This window comes from Cavia porcellus, unplaced genomic scaffold (assembly GCF_034190915.1).
Source record: "Cavia porcellus strain 051 isolate PalLab524CR breed Dunkin Hartley unplaced genomic scaffold, mCavPor4.1 scaffold_9, whole genome shotgun sequence".
In the NCBI taxonomy this organism is placed as follows: Eukaryota; Metazoa; Chordata; class Mammalia; order Rodentia; family Caviidae; genus Cavia; species Cavia porcellus.
In genome coordinates this window covers 60,463,168-60,481,331 of record NW_026947492.1, presented here as the reverse complement: position 1 = coordinate 60,481,331, position 18,164 = coordinate 60,463,168, and the positions used below count along the sequence as shown (strand labels likewise).

Here is an 18,164-nt window from a genome sequence, read left to right as displayed (position 1 = left end):
CTTCACACCAGATGAGTGAACTTGCTTGACCAGGTCTCTTGCTGGAGGCAGAACCATACCTAGTGGAGCCTCTGTAATGTTCTGGGAGTCCTGCAAGCGAATGAGGATATCATCCAGCAGCTGGGCTCGAGTTTTCCGTGGGGGTGGAGCAGGGATCCTCGGAGCCTAGCAAAAGGTAAGGAAGGAGGATAGTATGCCCAGTAGGGCCTTTCCTGCCCACTGCAGATGGGGCCAACAGGCAGGGGGCACTTGGGAGCACTGAGAATCATGGACCTCAGAGGATTCCAAGGTAAGAGTCACATCTCTGCCTGTGGGGGTCCTCAGGGCCAGATACTCACCTGTTTCTCCTTGGGGACATAGTATTTCTGAACAGAGTCCAGCTTGGGCTTGGAGGAGCGGTAGATGAGTGGGTGCTTGAGCATCCGCTGCAGGGCTTGTGCATTCTTCTGGATGCCTGGAGCAGGAAGAAGGTAAGATGAAAACCCCTCCCCTAAATTCTGCGGCCTCACAGCAGCCCAGGGTAAAAGGATTTGACAGTCTTCAAGAAGAAAATACAGCTCTCAGATCGCCCTTATCTTGTTCCAGTGCCCAGAATTTCACAATATACCCTGGTTTCTCTTCAGATTATATAAATCTTTCACCTTTTACCAAAATTCTATCATTCATCATGTGAATATATTCTCTAAGAGCACAGATCCAATGGCAACAGCACTGGTGAGCACTGCCCTAAAGGGACCCTATTAACCTCAGGGGTTTACAGGGCAGGGACTGCTCCTAGCTGATGGCCAGTTAGTTGCTTTGGAAGTGTAGACAGATGCTCATAACACATTAGGCTGAAATAAGGAGCTCAGAGAGGGAGCCTCCTCCCTTGTCTCAACCCAAATGAGATTTGGAATGTTCAGTTTGTGGCTTAACTGCTTAACTGGGCAGGGAAGAGCTCTGGAATCTGCTCAGTCTGAGGTTTGTTCAACAGACTTTTCCTGAGGAAAAGCTGTTTTATCTCTGAACAAGCTGGTAAAAGCCGAGGGAAAGACAGGGATCTCAGGACGAATGAATTTAAACAGAAGATACTAAGAGGCCCTCTGACATTTGGACAGAAAGTCACACACCAGCTGGAAAAAGCAGGTTCAGCAACAGCAGGCTTGGCTGTGAACTGCTTGGGGCTGCAGAGATGGCCCCTGGTCCTCATGTACCTTTCGGCTCAACAAAGGTTGGATCAGGTTTGGTTGTCAGCAGCTCCTCATATCCATGGTACTTTCTGGGGAAGGAGGAAGATGGCAACTTCCTCTGAGTCTTCTTCACCTTGGAAGGTGTCATCACCGGTGGTTTCCTTTGGCTGTCCTCCTGCTCGTCTAAATCACCCACAGGGGTGATGGAGGAAGGCAGCTCACTCACCTGGGTCAGGAAAAAGAACACATCCACTCATTCCTGTGCCCATCTGACCAATGGCTCTGGGCTGTCTCCATGCTGGGGCACCTGTTTAGGTCAGGACTAAAACTAGGACTGAGGGGGAAGACAAAAAGACAGGTAAGGAGCAAACACTTGGGTGAATGCTGTTAACAGAAGGAAGCACCATGGTTTCGGGTGATTCTGGAGGAAACCCCAACTCAGCCAGCAAGCTGCCCAATAGGAGTGATTCCTTGGTGTGAGCTCAATCTTGAAAAGTTATGAGAACTGTCCCCAAATGGTGGGTGGGAAGAGTGGCAGACTGTAAGAGATGAGAAAGGATGGCTGTAGTGGGCAAGGAGCAGCATGCACAAAGGGGCTGGCAAGGTGTGTTTGGGAGACTAAGACTGGCACGGCCAGGGAGCAATGTGAAGTGACAGACAAGCATGATGTGCAAGGCACAGGTCCGTAAGCACCTGGAAAGCCAAGCTGACAGTGTATGTTTTATATTTTGTTTATCCTCATTCAGATGGCAAGTTATGGAGGATTTTAGCCTACCCAAATGGTTTTATAAGAAACATGAACTGCCTAGACATGGTGGTGAATGACTATAATCCTAGCAGTCTGGGAGGGTACAGCAGGAGGATCAGCAGTTTGAGCCCAGCCTGAGCAATCAACAATTTGGTAAAACCTTGTCTCAAAAAAGGTTTTGGATATAGCTCAGTGCAAAGGGCTGGAGTTCAATCCAGAGAGAGAGAGAGAGAGACAGAGAGACAGAGACGGAGAGAGAGAGACAGACAGACAGACAGACAGAGAGAGAGAGAGAGAGACAGACAGAGAGAGACAGACATAGTGTATGAATTTATATATCCTACATGGATTAAAGAGGATGAATAGAGAATTAGATATGAATGGATAGATGGATGTATATATTTAAAAGATCTGGCTATGACCAGATTGGAGAGGCAAGATTTGAAATAGATGAATTATATAGCAATAAAGTTTAAGGAGACCCTGCCAACTCTTCCAGCTTTCTACAAGTTGAGGATCCCTTATCTGAAATGCATCCAGACTTCAGATCTTGGAATATCTGCATATACATAATGAGGTATGTTGAGGATGAGACCTAAGATTGAACACAAAATTCATTTATATTTTATATACATTATATACAGAGTCTTCAGATAATTTTATAGAATATTTTAAATGACACTATGCATGAAACAAGGTTTCATGGGCTGGAATTTCCCACTTGTGGTTATGTTGGCACTCCAAATGGTTCAGATTGGGATTTCAGGTTTTCAGATTAGGAATGTACGTCCCTTTCTCTGCACAACACCCTTCTGTTGCAGTGATACTTAACATTCCCAGTTCCTGCACCTTCCGTTTTATTTCCCTTCCTTTGCACCTTATTTCATGTGGTCCCTTTTGCCTATATCTTCCCCTTGATAATTTCTATTCAGCCTGAAAAGCTCAGCTTGCATGACTGTCTCCCAGGAGCCCTCTGGGGCTGGGGCAGAGGCATCCCTCCTTCCTCCAGGCCCAGCCCCCGAATGTATGCTTGTTCCTGTCCATCCTTCCCACTGGACTTTGAGCACCTCAGGGGAGGGTTGGGGTCATCTGAATTCTCAGGATCCAGAAGCAGCATCAGAAGTGGGGTGATGGAGCCAGGTATAGTGACACACACCTGTAATCCCAGCACTCGGGAGATTGAGGCAGGAGGATTGTTATTAGTTCAAGACCAGCCTGGGCTACAAAGTGAGCTCAAGGTCAGACTGAATTGCACAGTGAGACTCTGCCTCAAAAAGACCAAAAAAAAAAAAAAGGTAGGGTGATGTTATCAGGAGGCAGAGGCAGCAACAAACCCCTCTGAAAAACAGATGAACATCACGCTCCAATCAGACCCCAGATGCTTCTGTGCCTCAGCACCATGACTCATCTCCATATGTCCCCATCAGTAGCCTCAGATCAGTGGCTCTCCCAAAGGGTCTTGCAAGCGTTACCAAGGTTGCTGCCTTCCATTTGTAGCCTGCTCTGTGTATGGTCCTAGCTACCCACAGCATTCCCCCTAGCTAAGGGCTTGGCAGGAACCCATGGACCCTGCAAACAGTGGGCAGGGCAGCTGTTCAACAGCAGGCACCTGGGTCAGGAAGACAGACTGTATGCTCTTGGTGTCCTCATCTGATCGGTGCTCTGGGCTGAGGTGGCCAGCTGTGTTGTCGGGGTGGGATGTGATCTCTTCACTATGCACGGTGGAGTCAGAGCTGATAGGAGGCAGCGGCACAAAGCTCCTCTGGGACAGGTTAAGGCCTTCAGGGCCCTCGATATTTGAATGCATCTCCAGAGAAGTGCTTCTGGCAGGGGGCAGCTCTTCAGCCAGCTCTGTCTCTGGTTCTAACAGATCCAAGGGAGCAGACCGGATTGTGGCCACAGGTGGGTGATGGAGCAACAGAGGCCGCTTCGGCACCTTGGGGACTTGTGTTTTCACCTGTCATGGGAGAAAGGCTAGGTTGGATCTATTCCTTAGTCAGGAGTCCCTTCCCTTGGGCTTCACCAGCCTCAGGCCACTATGTGTAGAGTGGGCAGAGCACTGGGTAAGGACTCGGGGGAGGTAGGGTGGCAAATCACAATCACTGGGCATCTATCATGTGCCCTGTGCATATCATAATTCTTTTACTTATTTATATCTCAAAATTATCCAGGGAATAAATATCTCCATTTGTAGGTAAAGGAGCTGAGGCTCAGAGAAGTAAAATGACTTCTCCAAGGTCAGAGAGTGACTCAATGGCAAAGCTTAGATTCTCTGTCTCTATTGCTGGGCTCTAGGATTCATAACTCTGCCCTCAGTGGCCTCACTCTTCAGATCAAGGTTTACCACAGCAGCCCTGACTTTGCTCAGGAACTCCCAAGAGGGGACGATGTAGGGATACTTCTAAATTTTCTGGAAGATGGCAGCTTTTAGAATGTTAGTCTGTGGAGCTTACATAAAGATCTAAAGAGCAAATCTCTTAAGCTGTGGGAGGGGCACTTTCTCTCCCACCCTTGCCTGCCCTAGCTCCTTCTTTTTTTTTTTTAAATTTTATTTAAGGAGAAAAAGAAAAAAAAAGGTACAAGTAATACAGAATTTCAAAAAAATAAACAGTAAGAAATCACTAGTTAATAGATTACATACTGTCATCTTAGAAATAGTTATTTAAGTTACAAAATTAAAGCATATAAAGTGGACATTCAGTGAGACTGCCAACAGTTCTGTTCAATGATCCAACAAAAACCCAGTAATATGGTTATCTATCTTATATGCTTAAATATACATGCAGTTATATCCTTTAGAGCACTTTCTTTTCCTCTCTTTTTTACAATGACAATTACCCTTTTGGGGTTTTATTACTCCCACAGTTCTTATTAATTTTTTTTAAGAGAATAAAACCAAACGTGACATAACAAAACAGAGTCAGTCAAATCAAAAGGAAGGACATAGTACATAATGTAAAAACAGAATACAAGGTGATCAACAATGGTTACCATAATGCCTCTTGCTATCTTAAAAAGAATTGCCTATATCATCAGTTATAATAAAATTGAACAGTAAAGAACAAAACCAATAAAATCAAAACATTGGAGACATTACAGGACTTGAAAAGAAGATAACAGTCAAACCAGAATGGGCATCCTAGTGAATCTTATTGTCTTCACAGTTGTTGCCTATACTCTCAAACTTGGTACTATCAAGCAAAACACAATAGAGTAAAATCAGTCAAAACAAGATGGTGAGAGCAATACAGGGTTTCAAATCAAGTTAACAGGAAATCAAAGTGGGTTACTATAATATATCCTGCTATTATTTATTTATTTATTCCCTTAATTAAAAAGATAAAAAATAAAAAAAAAAATAAAAAAGGAGATTGAGATAAAAGAGGACAAAACAACAAAACAGCACAGGTCAGAACATAACCATTTAAGCAGAATAGTGTTGCACCACAAGATATCCCGACAAAAAAGTAGTTACCATAGTGTCTCTTTCCTTGAAATCTTTTTTTTTTTTTTTTTTTTGTCTTTTTCCTTTTTATTGGTACCGGGGATCGAACTCATGACTGCCTGCTTGCACGGCAGGCACTTATGCCGCTGAGCTAAATCCCCAGCCCCTTTCCTTGAAATCTTTGAGTATAACTTTGTATTCTGTAGCATCAAACGTATCAAGACAATGTAAAACCATTCAAGAGAATGACAGTATTACAGGGTATTTAGAACCAACTAACAGAAAATGAACAATGGTTTCTGTATTATCTCCATGTCTATGAAAGTTTTTGTTTATATTATCACACATAATAAAATCCAATAGTATACAACATGTTAAGACCGATGGAGACAGAAGAACAAAAGCTTGATGGGACTTCAAAACAAGATGATATTGAATCAGCACAAGCTATTATGATATCTTGTTTTCTCCAAAATAGCTGTTCATACCATCCAACCTTCTCTGCTTCATTTCTGTTGAGCTCTTTTTCTGTCATTAGTTGTCAGTTTGTCTTCTTCATTTGGCTTTCTGCTCCATTCATTGTGGCCTCTCTGCCACTATTTCTGGAATCTTGGTATTTTTCTTTTTTAAGAATATCCTGCCGTATTCTCTGTAGAGTTGAATTGGTGATTGCAAATCCCTCTAGTTCCTCTTTATCCTGGAAGCACCTTGTTTCTCCATTAATTTCTAGGGACAATTGTGCAGGATATACCAATCTTGGCTGGAGGTTATTGTCTTTCAAAGCTTGAATTATTTTGCCCCATGCTCTTCATGATTTGATGGTTTGTGCTGAGAAGTCTGCTGTAATTCTGATGGGTGTTCCCTCGTAAGTGATCTGTTTCTTGTCTCTGACAGCTTTTAATGTTCTGTTCTTATATTGGATTTCTGGAATTTTGATTATTATATGCCTGGGTGTAGTTCTGTTTGGGTTGTAAGTGGCTGGGGTCCTGTATGCCTCAGAGATCTGAGTATCTTTACCTTTTCCCATATTAGAGAAGTTCTCCTTGATTATTTCTGTGAATAGCCTTTGCAGTTCATTTGTATCCCTGCTTCTTCCTTTACATTCTTAAGTTATAGATCCTCTTATCAACTTCTAGCCCTTGTATTGTTACTGCTTGTTTCCTTGTTATTTTTAAGAAGTTTTTCCTTTCATGCTCCCACATTATAAATCTGTCCTCCAGTACAGATATTCTGTCCTTAGCTTTTTTCAAGCTGTTTTGCCAGCTTTCAATCGTTTTTTGTGTCCTGGTAATCTCTTTGAACCTGCTTCATGTATTTTACGTTTTCTCCATCAAACAATTCTCCCCTCTTTTTCTGTTCTTCCATTCCACCATCTGTTTTTTCTTGGGATGTGCTTAGCATTTCTTTAACTATTCTACTTATATCGTGCTTTACTTGGTTAAATACTTCACTTTTGAACTCGTCTATGAGGTCCCAGAGATATCACTTTATGTCTATTGGTGCCGTGTCTGATATTGCATGTTTTCTGTCCTCATTCTCCTTTGCATTTACCTTTCCTGGATCAGTGTTCTCAGGACTGGGGACTGAGGACCCTTTCTTGCTGCTCCGTCTTCCTATACTTTTTGTTCCTTCCATACAAGCATATATAGGAGGCTCAGTTTCTTTCTTTGTTGGTTACAGTTTGTTTGAATCATGCTGGCTAAGTGTTCCTGCCCACTGCAGTGTACTAGGGAGATATAGACCTGGGCAGCCTATGCTGGGCCCACCCCTCCAGGTCAGTCAACCTGCTGATGGCTTCACTGCATTAGGGTGCACTGCCAGGCACAGGGACCTGGCAGCCTACTGGGTCTTAGTCCGTGGCATCACCCAGGTCAAGCGCTTCCCATGAACCCCGCTTGAGAGGGGAATATGTGACTGAAGTCACTGCAGCGTCCTGTTGCAGCTAGTATGCCTGGTCCCCGAATGTCCTCTGTTGGAGCCTCCTAGTCTATGGAAGGGTCCCCATTCCTCTCACTCACCGCAGGTCGATGCAGGGCTCCCCACCAGCTCTGCTCTCAATTCGCTTTGCAGATTCCTGCTCTCAGAGCTTTCGCATCTCTATCCCTGCTGTGCCGATTCAGACATAGCAGCAGCAGCAGGAAATTTAAGCCACGGTTTCCAGAGGCGTGGGTTCCAGTTTTGGCGCTGAGACTTTAGCTGTTCCAGTCATAGCACCAGGACTGCATTTCCAGTTGGTTTCTCTCAGCTTAGTTTGTTCCTGGGTCAACAGGGTATATCTCCCCTTTTTTAGGACTCCTCACACTGCACCATTTCTGGATTCTAAGCTGGGTATCTCAGAGAGCCTCTGTAGCTGTTATTATCTATCCGCCATGTTCTCTTGGAAATAATGAAAGCAGTCAAGCAGTGCCTCGCCTAGCTGCCGGCGGTCTCTGCTCAGGTCTCACTGCCTAGCTCCTTCTGAAGAAATATTCAGAGGCTGACAGCTGGTGGCAGGGTTACCCAGCATCAAGAGCAGTGGTGCCATTTTCCTCTCGTTCGGCACAAGCAAAGGGCTCACTCAGGGTCTTGGTCACAGGCCTGCCCCAGCTCTGTGTGTCCCCTGTCCTGCCTGTGTCTAGGTATGAGGGGAGCACCTGCTCTCCATGGCCTTGTTGCTCTACACCTGCAGCCACATCCATCAGTACACTGGGGACAGACAGGCACCCCAGGTTGGGTCTAAGCCTATGCCATGTTCTCCAGTCTATTCTGGCCACTCAGTAAAGGGCAAGAGGATTCTGTACTCAGCACTCAGCTAGGAGATGGGTGGGGAAGTAGTAGATTCTTAAGAGGAGACAACAGAGAGGAAAGATGATGGAAACTCTGGGAATTTCACTTGGCATGAGGACTTCAGACAAGAGGTTGATTAGACAGAAACAGGCTATAGTTTGTAACTAAATTAGCATGTAACTGTATTTAACAAGGGTAACTAGCTAGGAAATCAACAATGCTAGATCCAACCTGTGGCTGCTAAAAGAATAAAATTCAGGAGGAAGCATTTTGTGGTAAGTTTTGAATCCTCAGATGAAAAAGGGATATGGCTTGTTTCACAGCACCTAAAAAGCACCCCTAGGCAGACTGGCTGAAGTCACAGAAGCAGCGGCCCGCTCCCAACAGTAGGATGCACTTTCTTAAGATACAGACAGGAAATGCATTTTGATCCCAGAATCGGTGTAGGTTCAGGGAGTTTATAATGTATTTATACAGCTGTTATTTTATTCAGTCCTCCTGCAGCTCTGAGAGGCTATCCCTGGCTCTTCCAACTGCAAGGTTGGTTTCTCCCAACTTCTTTCCTAGGCCTTAGTTTCTGTAGAATTACAGGGTCACTGATCCAAGTACCTCTAAGGCTTCTTCCTATACTTTCTGGGTTTTTCTGGCTATCTAGTCTCATCTGGATTTATATGTATTTAATAAAGCAAAGAAAGGAGAAGGAATATAGTGTGTAATCAAGAGGCCCCAGGTCTTGTGGGGAAGAGCAACTGGACAGAGGGTTAGTCTTCACATCAAAACAGGCTCCACTTCCTCTGGGGCCAGGTATCCTGCTTTGGAAAACTTACCTTCCGTGATTCCTTCTGAGGTATCAAAATACGATGCTTAGACTTTACTGCCTTCTTTCGAATTAAGTGGATCCCCAATCGCTCCTGAAGGAAGCTCTTTAGCAGTGGAGGAACCCCTGGTACCATGATGGGGAAATAAGATGATTATTATCTATTGTATACTTTGAAATATTACGTGCCAAGTACTCCTCAAATTGCTTCACATGTATCAGTATAATCTATCTAATTTTCTTAACATGTCCTAGGAAGTAGGTACCATATTACTCCTATTCAACAGGCAAGAAAACCAGTGCAGAGAGGTTTTGGAATTTATCCAAAGAGTGTGGAGCAGGGATTAGAGTTCCACCATCACTGCATGTCCTGGATTCTGAAATTCCTCCAGCAGCTGCATGGTTGTCAGCATGCTGCAGATGCTACACCAAAGCACCCATGAGCTCAGGGAAAGGAGGTGCTGTAGTGGGGCTTGGATCCGCCCCACACAGGAGGCAGGAAAGGAGACCATCACAGAACCTGCTTCACAGCACCAAGAAGAGCTCTATATGATCCTGGGCAGATCGTAAACCTCCTTGAACTCCAGTGTACCACCAGTAATGCCTACCTCTCATGGTGCTATCGGGAGAGCTGGTATTGGGCAGGGTACTCAGCAGTGTCTTCCATGTTTTCCATTTCCAGAGTATCATGAACTTCGCCCCCCCCCCCAATACAGAGTCCAGGGCCTGACATCCATAAGGTGTGGACAAGGGTGCCAGTACTGCTTTGTGGATGCTGGGGTGGAAGATGGTTTTGGGTCCTTACCTCGTGTGTTGGCCACCAGAGGGTTGTTATGAAACACCAGCTCAGAGAGGGATGGAAAGAGAGCTACTGGCAGGAGAGCATCCTCTTTCACAATCTGGAACAAACGCAGGGTAACCAGCAGGTCCACAGCAGCCCTCAGCTGGGTCAGGCCTGCACTGCAGGGCAGGGTGCAAGTGAGGAAGGGGACGGGGTGGGAAAGATGGTGTAGTGGGAGGGACAATGCCTCATCCATGCAGTGTCACCTGCTCATGCCCACAATGCCTTGCCCTTCTGTCTTAACTTTCCACTGTCTCTGTAACTTTCCTCCCTTCTCCACACTTATTTTTATTCATAGTCTAGGACTTTGTGTGAAGCTGAATTTAAAGCTGTTCTAGCAGTGGAAATTTCAAAGCAGCCCTATGTTCAGGCTGAAGTATGGATACTACTGGCTGCTGTTAGTCATATGTATAGTGAAAATTGGGAGAGTAAAAGCAGAGCAAAAAACATTTGAAAAAATTTTTGGCACAAAAAGAACTATGTGTAAAGTTTGGGTGAAAGGAGGTGTTTTTGCAGAAGAGACTGGTGTCATTAGAAAGACATTAAATTCTTTGAACCAGGAGAAAAAAGAAGATGCATATCAGAAATCAGCACGACCATCTATCACAGACCCATGGATGCAACAGTACGAATCATTCATTTGAGAAAGAGCCCCAGGGCCCTGCTTGAGAAGGGCTTCTAGGGAATTAGCTCCCTGGAATTCATTTCACCATGCTCAGCCATCCAGGCACTCAGAGACCACTATAGCCATGGCCCAGAAAGGTCTAGTTATTACTTGAGCTGGCATCAGATTTTGGCATTATACATGGGATACTGTTTTTTCAGGAATGCAGAATGCAACCATTGTGGGGTCAGGAGGGCTTCCATCTATATTTCAAAGAAAGGCCTGGGAAGCCAGGCAAAGAGCCCAGTAAGTTCTCAATTTATGAATGAGTTCTGTTTTGGGAGAATTGTTCATAAGTCGGACTCATTCATAAGCTAACAAAGTGAGTCCCATACAATACGGCTGTGAGATTTTGCAAGTTAAATGTTTGTAAGTTGGGGACTATACATGAAACTGAAGATGCATTGGAGACCTTTAGAAGTCAGAGATGTTAAGAATGTGGAACATGTGCTAAGGAAAAGCCACAGATGTTACGAATATGAACATGTGCTGAGGAAAACTATGAATGGGACCAGCCCATTCCAGAGAAAGAATATATGATATGCAACCAGCATGGCTATTGGGGCAGAACAACCCATCCCCTCTGGAACTCATATCTCAGTTTTGCCCTAATGCTGGACCCAGAGCAATAGGACTTATGTTTATCATGCTGCATTTCAGTCTTACTTGGGTCTTAATCTTTTCTGTCCCCCATTCCGCCCTTACCTTGATCACTGTATATTAGAAACATGAAATTTACTTTTAAAATTTTCTCAGGGGCTAAAAGTTAGGAGTTTGCCTTGAATCTTAGAGAAGACTTTGGGCTTACACTTTTGAGCAGTGCTAGAACTGTTGAGACTTAGGGGAGGGCATTTTTGGTTATACACATGATAGTTATGTTAGAATTATGACTTGTGTTTCTCTGGAGATTAAGTATGGTTTAAATTGGCTGGGGTGGAATGTGACAGTTAAACTGGATTATCAACTGAATTGGCTTAAGAACCGCCGGGAGGGGTAGTAGTATAGCATACTTCTGGATGTGTATGGGTGGGCCAGGGAGGTCTTATATCTGATCTCTGGCCTCTTACTCACTTAGTACTGTTCCTGTGCTCTGCTTCACCACGCTGAGCTAAATGGTTTTGCTCTATCATGACCTTCTGTGTGATATTTCTGGCTTGGATCCAGCCAATTATTGACTGAAACTTCTGAGACTGAATCAAATAAACCTCTTCTCCTTTAAGTCACTGCTGTCAGCTATTTTGCCCATCAGTGGAAAAGATGACCCATACAGATGGTAACTGTTATACAGATTACTATTACTTTAAAACTCAGGTGAAAATATGGAAGAATGAAGAGGGCTGTCCTTATACTAACTAGGAGGGAAAAAACTGAATAAACTTCAAAATTAAAACTTGTTTTTTTCAAAATCACTTTTCTTGAGGCCAACAGAAAAGTCATAGTCTCAAAGAAATTCTCTGGCCTTAAATCTAGGGATCTGTAAGGAGAGATGGGGCACAGAAAATGGCTCACCTGTCACGGACCACAAGCATTTAAGAGGAAATTGGCTAAAATTTTTAATAATTATGAAAGACCAAGTATGGTCTAGAGTAAGAAATGAGAGCTGGGGACAACAGGACGTTTCACACCTATTCGTGTGAAAAAGATGACCACAAAACACTTCCATGCAGCACAGTCTGGGCCCGGAAGTCAGCAGCTGGCCATGATAGGAGAAGCCTCACCCTCTCAGTCCTTCTATCTAGGGAACAAAAGTCCTCAGTTATTGAGGAAGAATAGCAAATCCTGCCAGCCCAGAGCATGCCAAACAGGGAAGGATAAATAAAACCTCACTCCTCCTGAAGCAAGGGAAAGAAAACCAACCATGGTCCTGAACAGTAGAGGTCTCTTACTGCCAGAGGAGTAGGACCACCTTGTAAGGCCTGTCCTGGAGATGCAAGACCAAAGATTGCCGAACTGGCTGCAGCCAGTGTCAGTAGGTAAGCCCTGACAAACTCTAAGTAACAAGTAACAGTAGTCCACTGTGGGGGAGCGAGGGAGGGACACAAGTGGATAGCGTAGGTGCACAGGGGAGGCTGAACACTGAAGACAAAGCAGGGACATTGGAAAACAGCCTGGCAGCTAGGCAAGGACCAACTAACTCCCTGCTGTGTAAATAGATGCACTCATAGAAGATGTAAATAGACTGCAAATACCAGGGTAGCAAGACACCATGCAAATTGAAAGCATGGAAAATTGCAACCAATCACATTAAAATTAGACAAAGTAGACAAGAGAGATAGAATTATTAGAGGCAGAGTAAGATAATTATAATTAAAAAGGGTCCATATGTAGATATAACAATTCTAGGTCTGAATGTATCTGATAATAGACTTAGAAATACCTGGACAGCCAGGGATGGTGGCACACCCCTGTAATCCAAAGCATTTGGAAGACTGAGGCGGAAGGATTGTCATGAGTTCAAAGCCAGGTTGGGATACATAGTGAATTTAAGGCCAGCCTGAATTTCATAGTGGGATCCTGTCTCAAAACAAAACAAGCACAGATCTGGACTATTATACTAACAGGACTAAAGAGATAAAAAAACAATTCTACAACCATGACTTGAGATTTCATCATTCTGTTCTCAGTACCTGAGAAACCAATAGAAAAAGCAAGAGTACACAGACTATCTAAGTGACACTACTAATCTTTTTAACAGACACTTATCAACACTATCCCACCCAAACTATGGAATACACATTTCTTTCTATGGAATACAAACATTCACAATAGAACATAGATTGGATCATGAGACAAGTTGAAGTGGATATCAGAAGAAAGAAATCTTACAGATTATGATATCTAACCATAAGAGAATTAAATTAGTTTTTGTTTTGTTTTGCAGTCTTGGGGATTAAATCCAGGAGGCTGTGCATGCTAGGCAAACATTCTACCGTTGAGCTACCCCTCCCAGCCTGAGAATTAAATTATTCCATAAATCAATACATCTAAGATGCTGAGAGGAGCCCCATAAATTTGGAAATTAAACAACTGATTTCTAAAAAACCCTTGGATTAAAAGACAAAAATCACAAGAAAAACTGAACATATTTTAACTGAGTGAAAATAAAAAGAGAGGGACTGGATAGCTCAGTTGTAGTGCACATTCTTAGTATGCATGGAGCCTTGGGTTCAATCCGACACCCAATAATAAGTAAGTAAATAAGTGAATGAATGAATGAATAAGTTTTTACAGAAAATCAAACAGGATATGGACATTAGAAAATATAGGAAAAACATGAAATCCGTCCTACTGATTTATATTTGCAGTTCCTCCCCTCTTCCCTTGACTAAACGGGTTATTCAAATCTTAACTTAAACATTTTTCTTGAGAATTTTTCCTGATTCCAAATATTAGATTAGATACCCACCCCTCATACATGTCACAGCACTGTGCATCTCTTTATAATGCTAAGCATGCTTATATTGTGGTCATCTGTTTAATATGTCTTCTTAGCATCTGACAAGCTCCACAATTCTTTCATTTCATGGCTATATACCTAATGTCCAACACACAGCCTGGCACATGGAAAGTGCTAAATAAATATCTGTAACTCCATGGACACACTTCTGCCTTGGCCTGCATGCCATATACCTTCCCCACCCCAAGAATTCCTGGGCCCACAGACCTGTAGTGCAGGGGATTAGAGGGCTGGCCTCTAGGCTCCAACAGCTCACATCCCACCCCACCCACCCATTTGTGCCCCTGAGGAAACAGGTCAAGAAGCAGGGAGTCACCTTGTTGTAGGCCAGGCTAAGGTACCTCAGCTCCGGGAAGGGAGGGGCCAGTGTCTGGTTCTTGGCCTTTAGCGACTTCACAGGAAGAATCTCAAATATGGGAGGAAGTGAACATACCTTGGTTGTCTTGGAAAAAAAAGAAGTCAGAGTCAAAGTTGAGGCTGACAAAGAAGTTGATGCTACTAATGGCCAAAGACCTTTCCTTTGGAGGGTGGTGAAAAAAATGAGCTTTGGAGAGATCTGGTCAAAAATCTAGGCTCATAAGGGCAGGTGTCAATGCTGTTCAGAATTTTGGCTCCAAGTTCTATGAGGTCTCATGGTGAGCTAATTCTTCAATACCTAAAGTTCCAGTTTCAAGTTCTGGGTCCACAGTACACTATAGCCCTGCTGTAATCATCAGAGGTACTCGGCTTACCTCCTACCTTTCACCCTGAAAAAAGCTGAACCTGAATTGGCCTTTCTAGAAGGATGAGCTAAAAGTTTTTCAGGATGCAAAGGGTAGGACATTCCATTATTCAGGGAAATTTTCTTAGTAGGGAGAGACACAGAGCAAGACTGTCTGAACCTTGAGCATTTGGCTTGATGGGTATGTTTTCCCATCCCACAGGATGAAATAACAAAGCCCTGATGACTTAAGCCAGGCTTTAGGCCCTGAACATGGCATAGCACACTTGGGTCACTTTCAGGGTTATGCTCTCTCTGTACAATGCAGACTGCTGCAGGGCAAACATATTTAATCAGGCAGAGAAAGGAAGCTGTGGGAACCAACCATGTCTCTCAGTTTACTCACTGATTCCTTGAATTATGTAGGACCAAAGGACACTATTGCATGAGTAAGTGCTGGATAATGATTAGGTTAGGATGAACTAAATGTTTCAACCTCCAGTAAGCACTATGCACTGTTAAGGAAATCATTCAGCTTTCACTTGTTCATCCAATGGACAGCCGTGCAGCACCTACTTTGGGTCAAGTATTTGCATCATCCTAGGCCAACTTGTAAAGTCACACAAATTGACCAGGTCAGTCATGGATGAGGACAACAAAAACTATGGATACTGTTTGGAAACTTGTATGACTCTCTTCTTCAGGTGACCCAACACAGTCTCTAAGAGGGCAGTGGAACAGGGAAGTGGTAGGACAGGGAGAAAAAAGACAGAAAGGAGACAAGAAAATAATAATTTAACATCATACTTTAAATAACATCACAGCTTCAGGACATAGTTACCCAAGGTTATAATGCTTTTTCTTCCCCTTTCAATCAACTCACCTCAAAATAGAACCTGCTTTTTTTCCTCCAATAGTACAGATTCACTCTACAGACTTCCACCCTCAAAGAAACAGCACCATTCATTGGGTACCATATTTCTAAACTTCAAACACATGGAAATGTTTTGCATCTTAATTTAGCCCACTCATGGATACTTAGTAGACACTAGAAAAACATTTCGTAGATCACTGATAGTGAACCTTTTAGAGCTTTCAACGGTAGCAAACAGTCTACTTCAGCACATGTGCTATAGATTCACAAAGACTATCTTAGATCATCCATTTTGAGGACATATCCAAGACCACATAAAACCCTAGAGCCTCAAATTGGAATGAGCCTCTTCCTTGAGCACCTATACTCTATTCTTCTGGGCATGTACTTCCTTAACTCTGCAATAAATCTGTCTATGCCCATCACTGACACATCCTGAAATCCTTTTCTGTATGTAGACTGGCAAACCCACAACCAACTCTGTGGGTGGGGGCAAATTGAGGTGTCCATCTCCCCTTTGGGGCATCTCCTCAGCTTGTCCAGTGACAGTCTGGCAAAGCAGTTTTCTCCACCAAGCAACTCCAACTTGGAGCAAGACTAGGTGAACAGCGGGGGGAAGTCAGATGACCTGAAGGTATGACCTACCAAGCTCAGGACAGAGAGAGCCTTGTGTTAGAGGGAAATGTATCTGGGGTTGTTTTTGTTTTTGAGACAGTCTCACTAGGTAGTTCAGGCTGGCCTCAAACTCATGGCAATCTTTTTGCCTCAGCCTCCTAAATGTTGGGATTTCAGTTCTCTACCACCATGCCCCATGTATCTGCTTTTAGTCTCAATCATCCCAAATTTAATCAGTAGTTGATCATAAGTGTGGATAGCCTCGGGGGGTGGCCAACATATGGCTGGTATCTAAACTGGGGAACTGTGATCTTAAACCTGAGTCTGCACAAACTGAGTTGGTTAGCATCAGAATTGCACTGTATTTGGACTTGCTTTGATCAAAAGAGTGTAGCAAAAGTTGCACTGTTAGAATTCCAGAATCTTGCAATTGTCCCTTGAGAAAAAGAAAGAGGAAGAGAAAGAAAAAGAAAGAGAGGGAAAGGGGGAGGGGAGAGAGAGAGAGAAAATGTAAGTCATGTCTACTGTACCTGAGACTAGCTCCTAGCTCTCACCTGCAGCTGAATGCAGCTGCCTGGGTGAGCCCTGGTGAAACCAGGAGAACCACCTGGCAAACTCAAGTAACTCTGAAAAATAACCACTTGCTATACTGTTGGGTTTGTTACACAGCAACAGGTGACTGGTACAATTTCCTCAGAAAGATGTACCTATCAGTAGGTATGTACTGAGCTACTTCTCAAGGATTCGGGCTGGCTTAATATAAAGTTATGTTTCTTATTATCAATAAACAAATCAATACATAGTTTCATACATCAGTTTCCATGAACTTGGTTAGTGAGAATCTGTCCTGAGAGAAAGCCTAGTTTTCTATAATGACACAAATCAAATGTCTGAGCATTTGACACCAGGGTTAGAGCCTGGACAGTGATGCATCTGGTAAAGAACTTTTTCAGTTCTGGGAACTCTTAGTTTCTGGGCTTTGTCCTGGTGGCAACCCTGCCTGTGTTCAGCCAGTTCTAACACTCAAAGCAGCCACTGTTAACACACTATGCTAGACAGCATCTGTGGACAGAACAGGCTGATATGGGTTGAAGTCTGTCTGGTTATCTCCTTCCTACATCTCCAGGGCTACCACAGTGTCTGGATCCTGGTGGGTACTTAGCAAATATCTGTTCAGTGGATGGGCTTTCTCATTGTGATCTATAGAAATGCCTCTGTGGCCTCTTATTTGTTTTTATCTGTTACAATGAATGTTCTCAGGCTTGGGATGTAGTTTAATTGTACAACAACTGTCCAGCATGTGTGAGAACTCAGGTTTGATCCCCAGGACCACAAATAAATAAAATAAAATTGATGTTCTAACTCAAGTACATAAATATAAAGTAGACAGTCCCTACCTCTGAGGTTGAAAATCCCGGGTAAGATGAGAATACAACCTCTGAAAGAAAGAAACAGCATGAAAGTTAGTGAGACCAGTGATGACTTTCAGAGAGGCCAGAGTCTGGTCCTAGACCCTCCATCCTACAGCAGGGTACCTCCTAGACCAGTTCCAATGTTAAATGAGAAAAGGAACTCAGTGGTGTTACCTGCCAGGGAGTAAATCCCTCTACACTAGGGTAAAATCCAAGCCCCCTTAGCCAGGCTGCGGAGGCCCTGCACTGCCGGGCCCTCTGTTTCCCCAGTCCTGCTTCATGCTAGCTCCCTACACTCACTGTATCTCAGCCATAGGAACCCGCCTCCTGACTTTGTAACAGGCAAGCTCTCTCTAACCTCAGAGATACTGGGAGTCCATACCGAACAGAAAACCTTTTAGTTTTCTTAGAAGAGAGAAATATATGTAAAAGACATTCTGGAAAACATTCTTTGTCATCTTAGCAGAAATAGAATGTTTTTTTTTTTATTTTAAAGAGAAAAAAGTAAAATTTCAAAAAAATAAATTTCAAAACAAGATAATAGGAGGGTAACAATGGTTAACCCATTGTGTATTGTTACTCAGACAAGATACTGGCATTTAATTGTGCAAACAATATTAGCACAAACCTTTCTTTTCAATGAACTAAGATAAATT

At 43.5% G+C, this 18,164-nt stretch overlaps 1 protein-coding gene across 5 annotated transcripts in view; it reads right to left on the bottom strand.

Annotated features, from left to right (window-relative positions):
- The window catches only part of Xrra1 (X-ray radiation resistance associated 1), a 67,185-nt gene that overhangs the window by 3,214 nt on the left and 45,807 nt on the right, over positions 1-18,164 (bottom strand). For 4 of the 5 annotated variants that reach the window (XM_063256495.1, XM_003463398.5, XM_063256497.1 and 1 more), the window contains 8 exons: positions 17,494-17,534; positions 14,224-14,349; positions 9,751-9,844; positions 8,956-9,071; positions 3,527-3,874; positions 1,194-1,395; positions 339-454; positions 60-165 (listed from right to left, as the gene is read on the bottom strand). In XM_063256495.1, coding sequence (XP_063112565.1) covers positions 60-165; positions 339-454; positions 1,194-1,395; positions 3,527-3,874; positions 8,956-9,071; positions 9,751-9,844; positions 14,224-14,349; positions 17,494-17,534 — 1,149 coding nt within the window. The remainder of the gene's footprint in view (positions 1-59; positions 166-338; positions 455-1,193; positions 1,396-3,526; positions 3,875-8,955; positions 9,072-9,750; positions 9,845-14,223; positions 14,350-17,493; positions 17,535-18,164) is intronic. The other variant, XM_063256498.1, reaches the window with a different exon arrangement.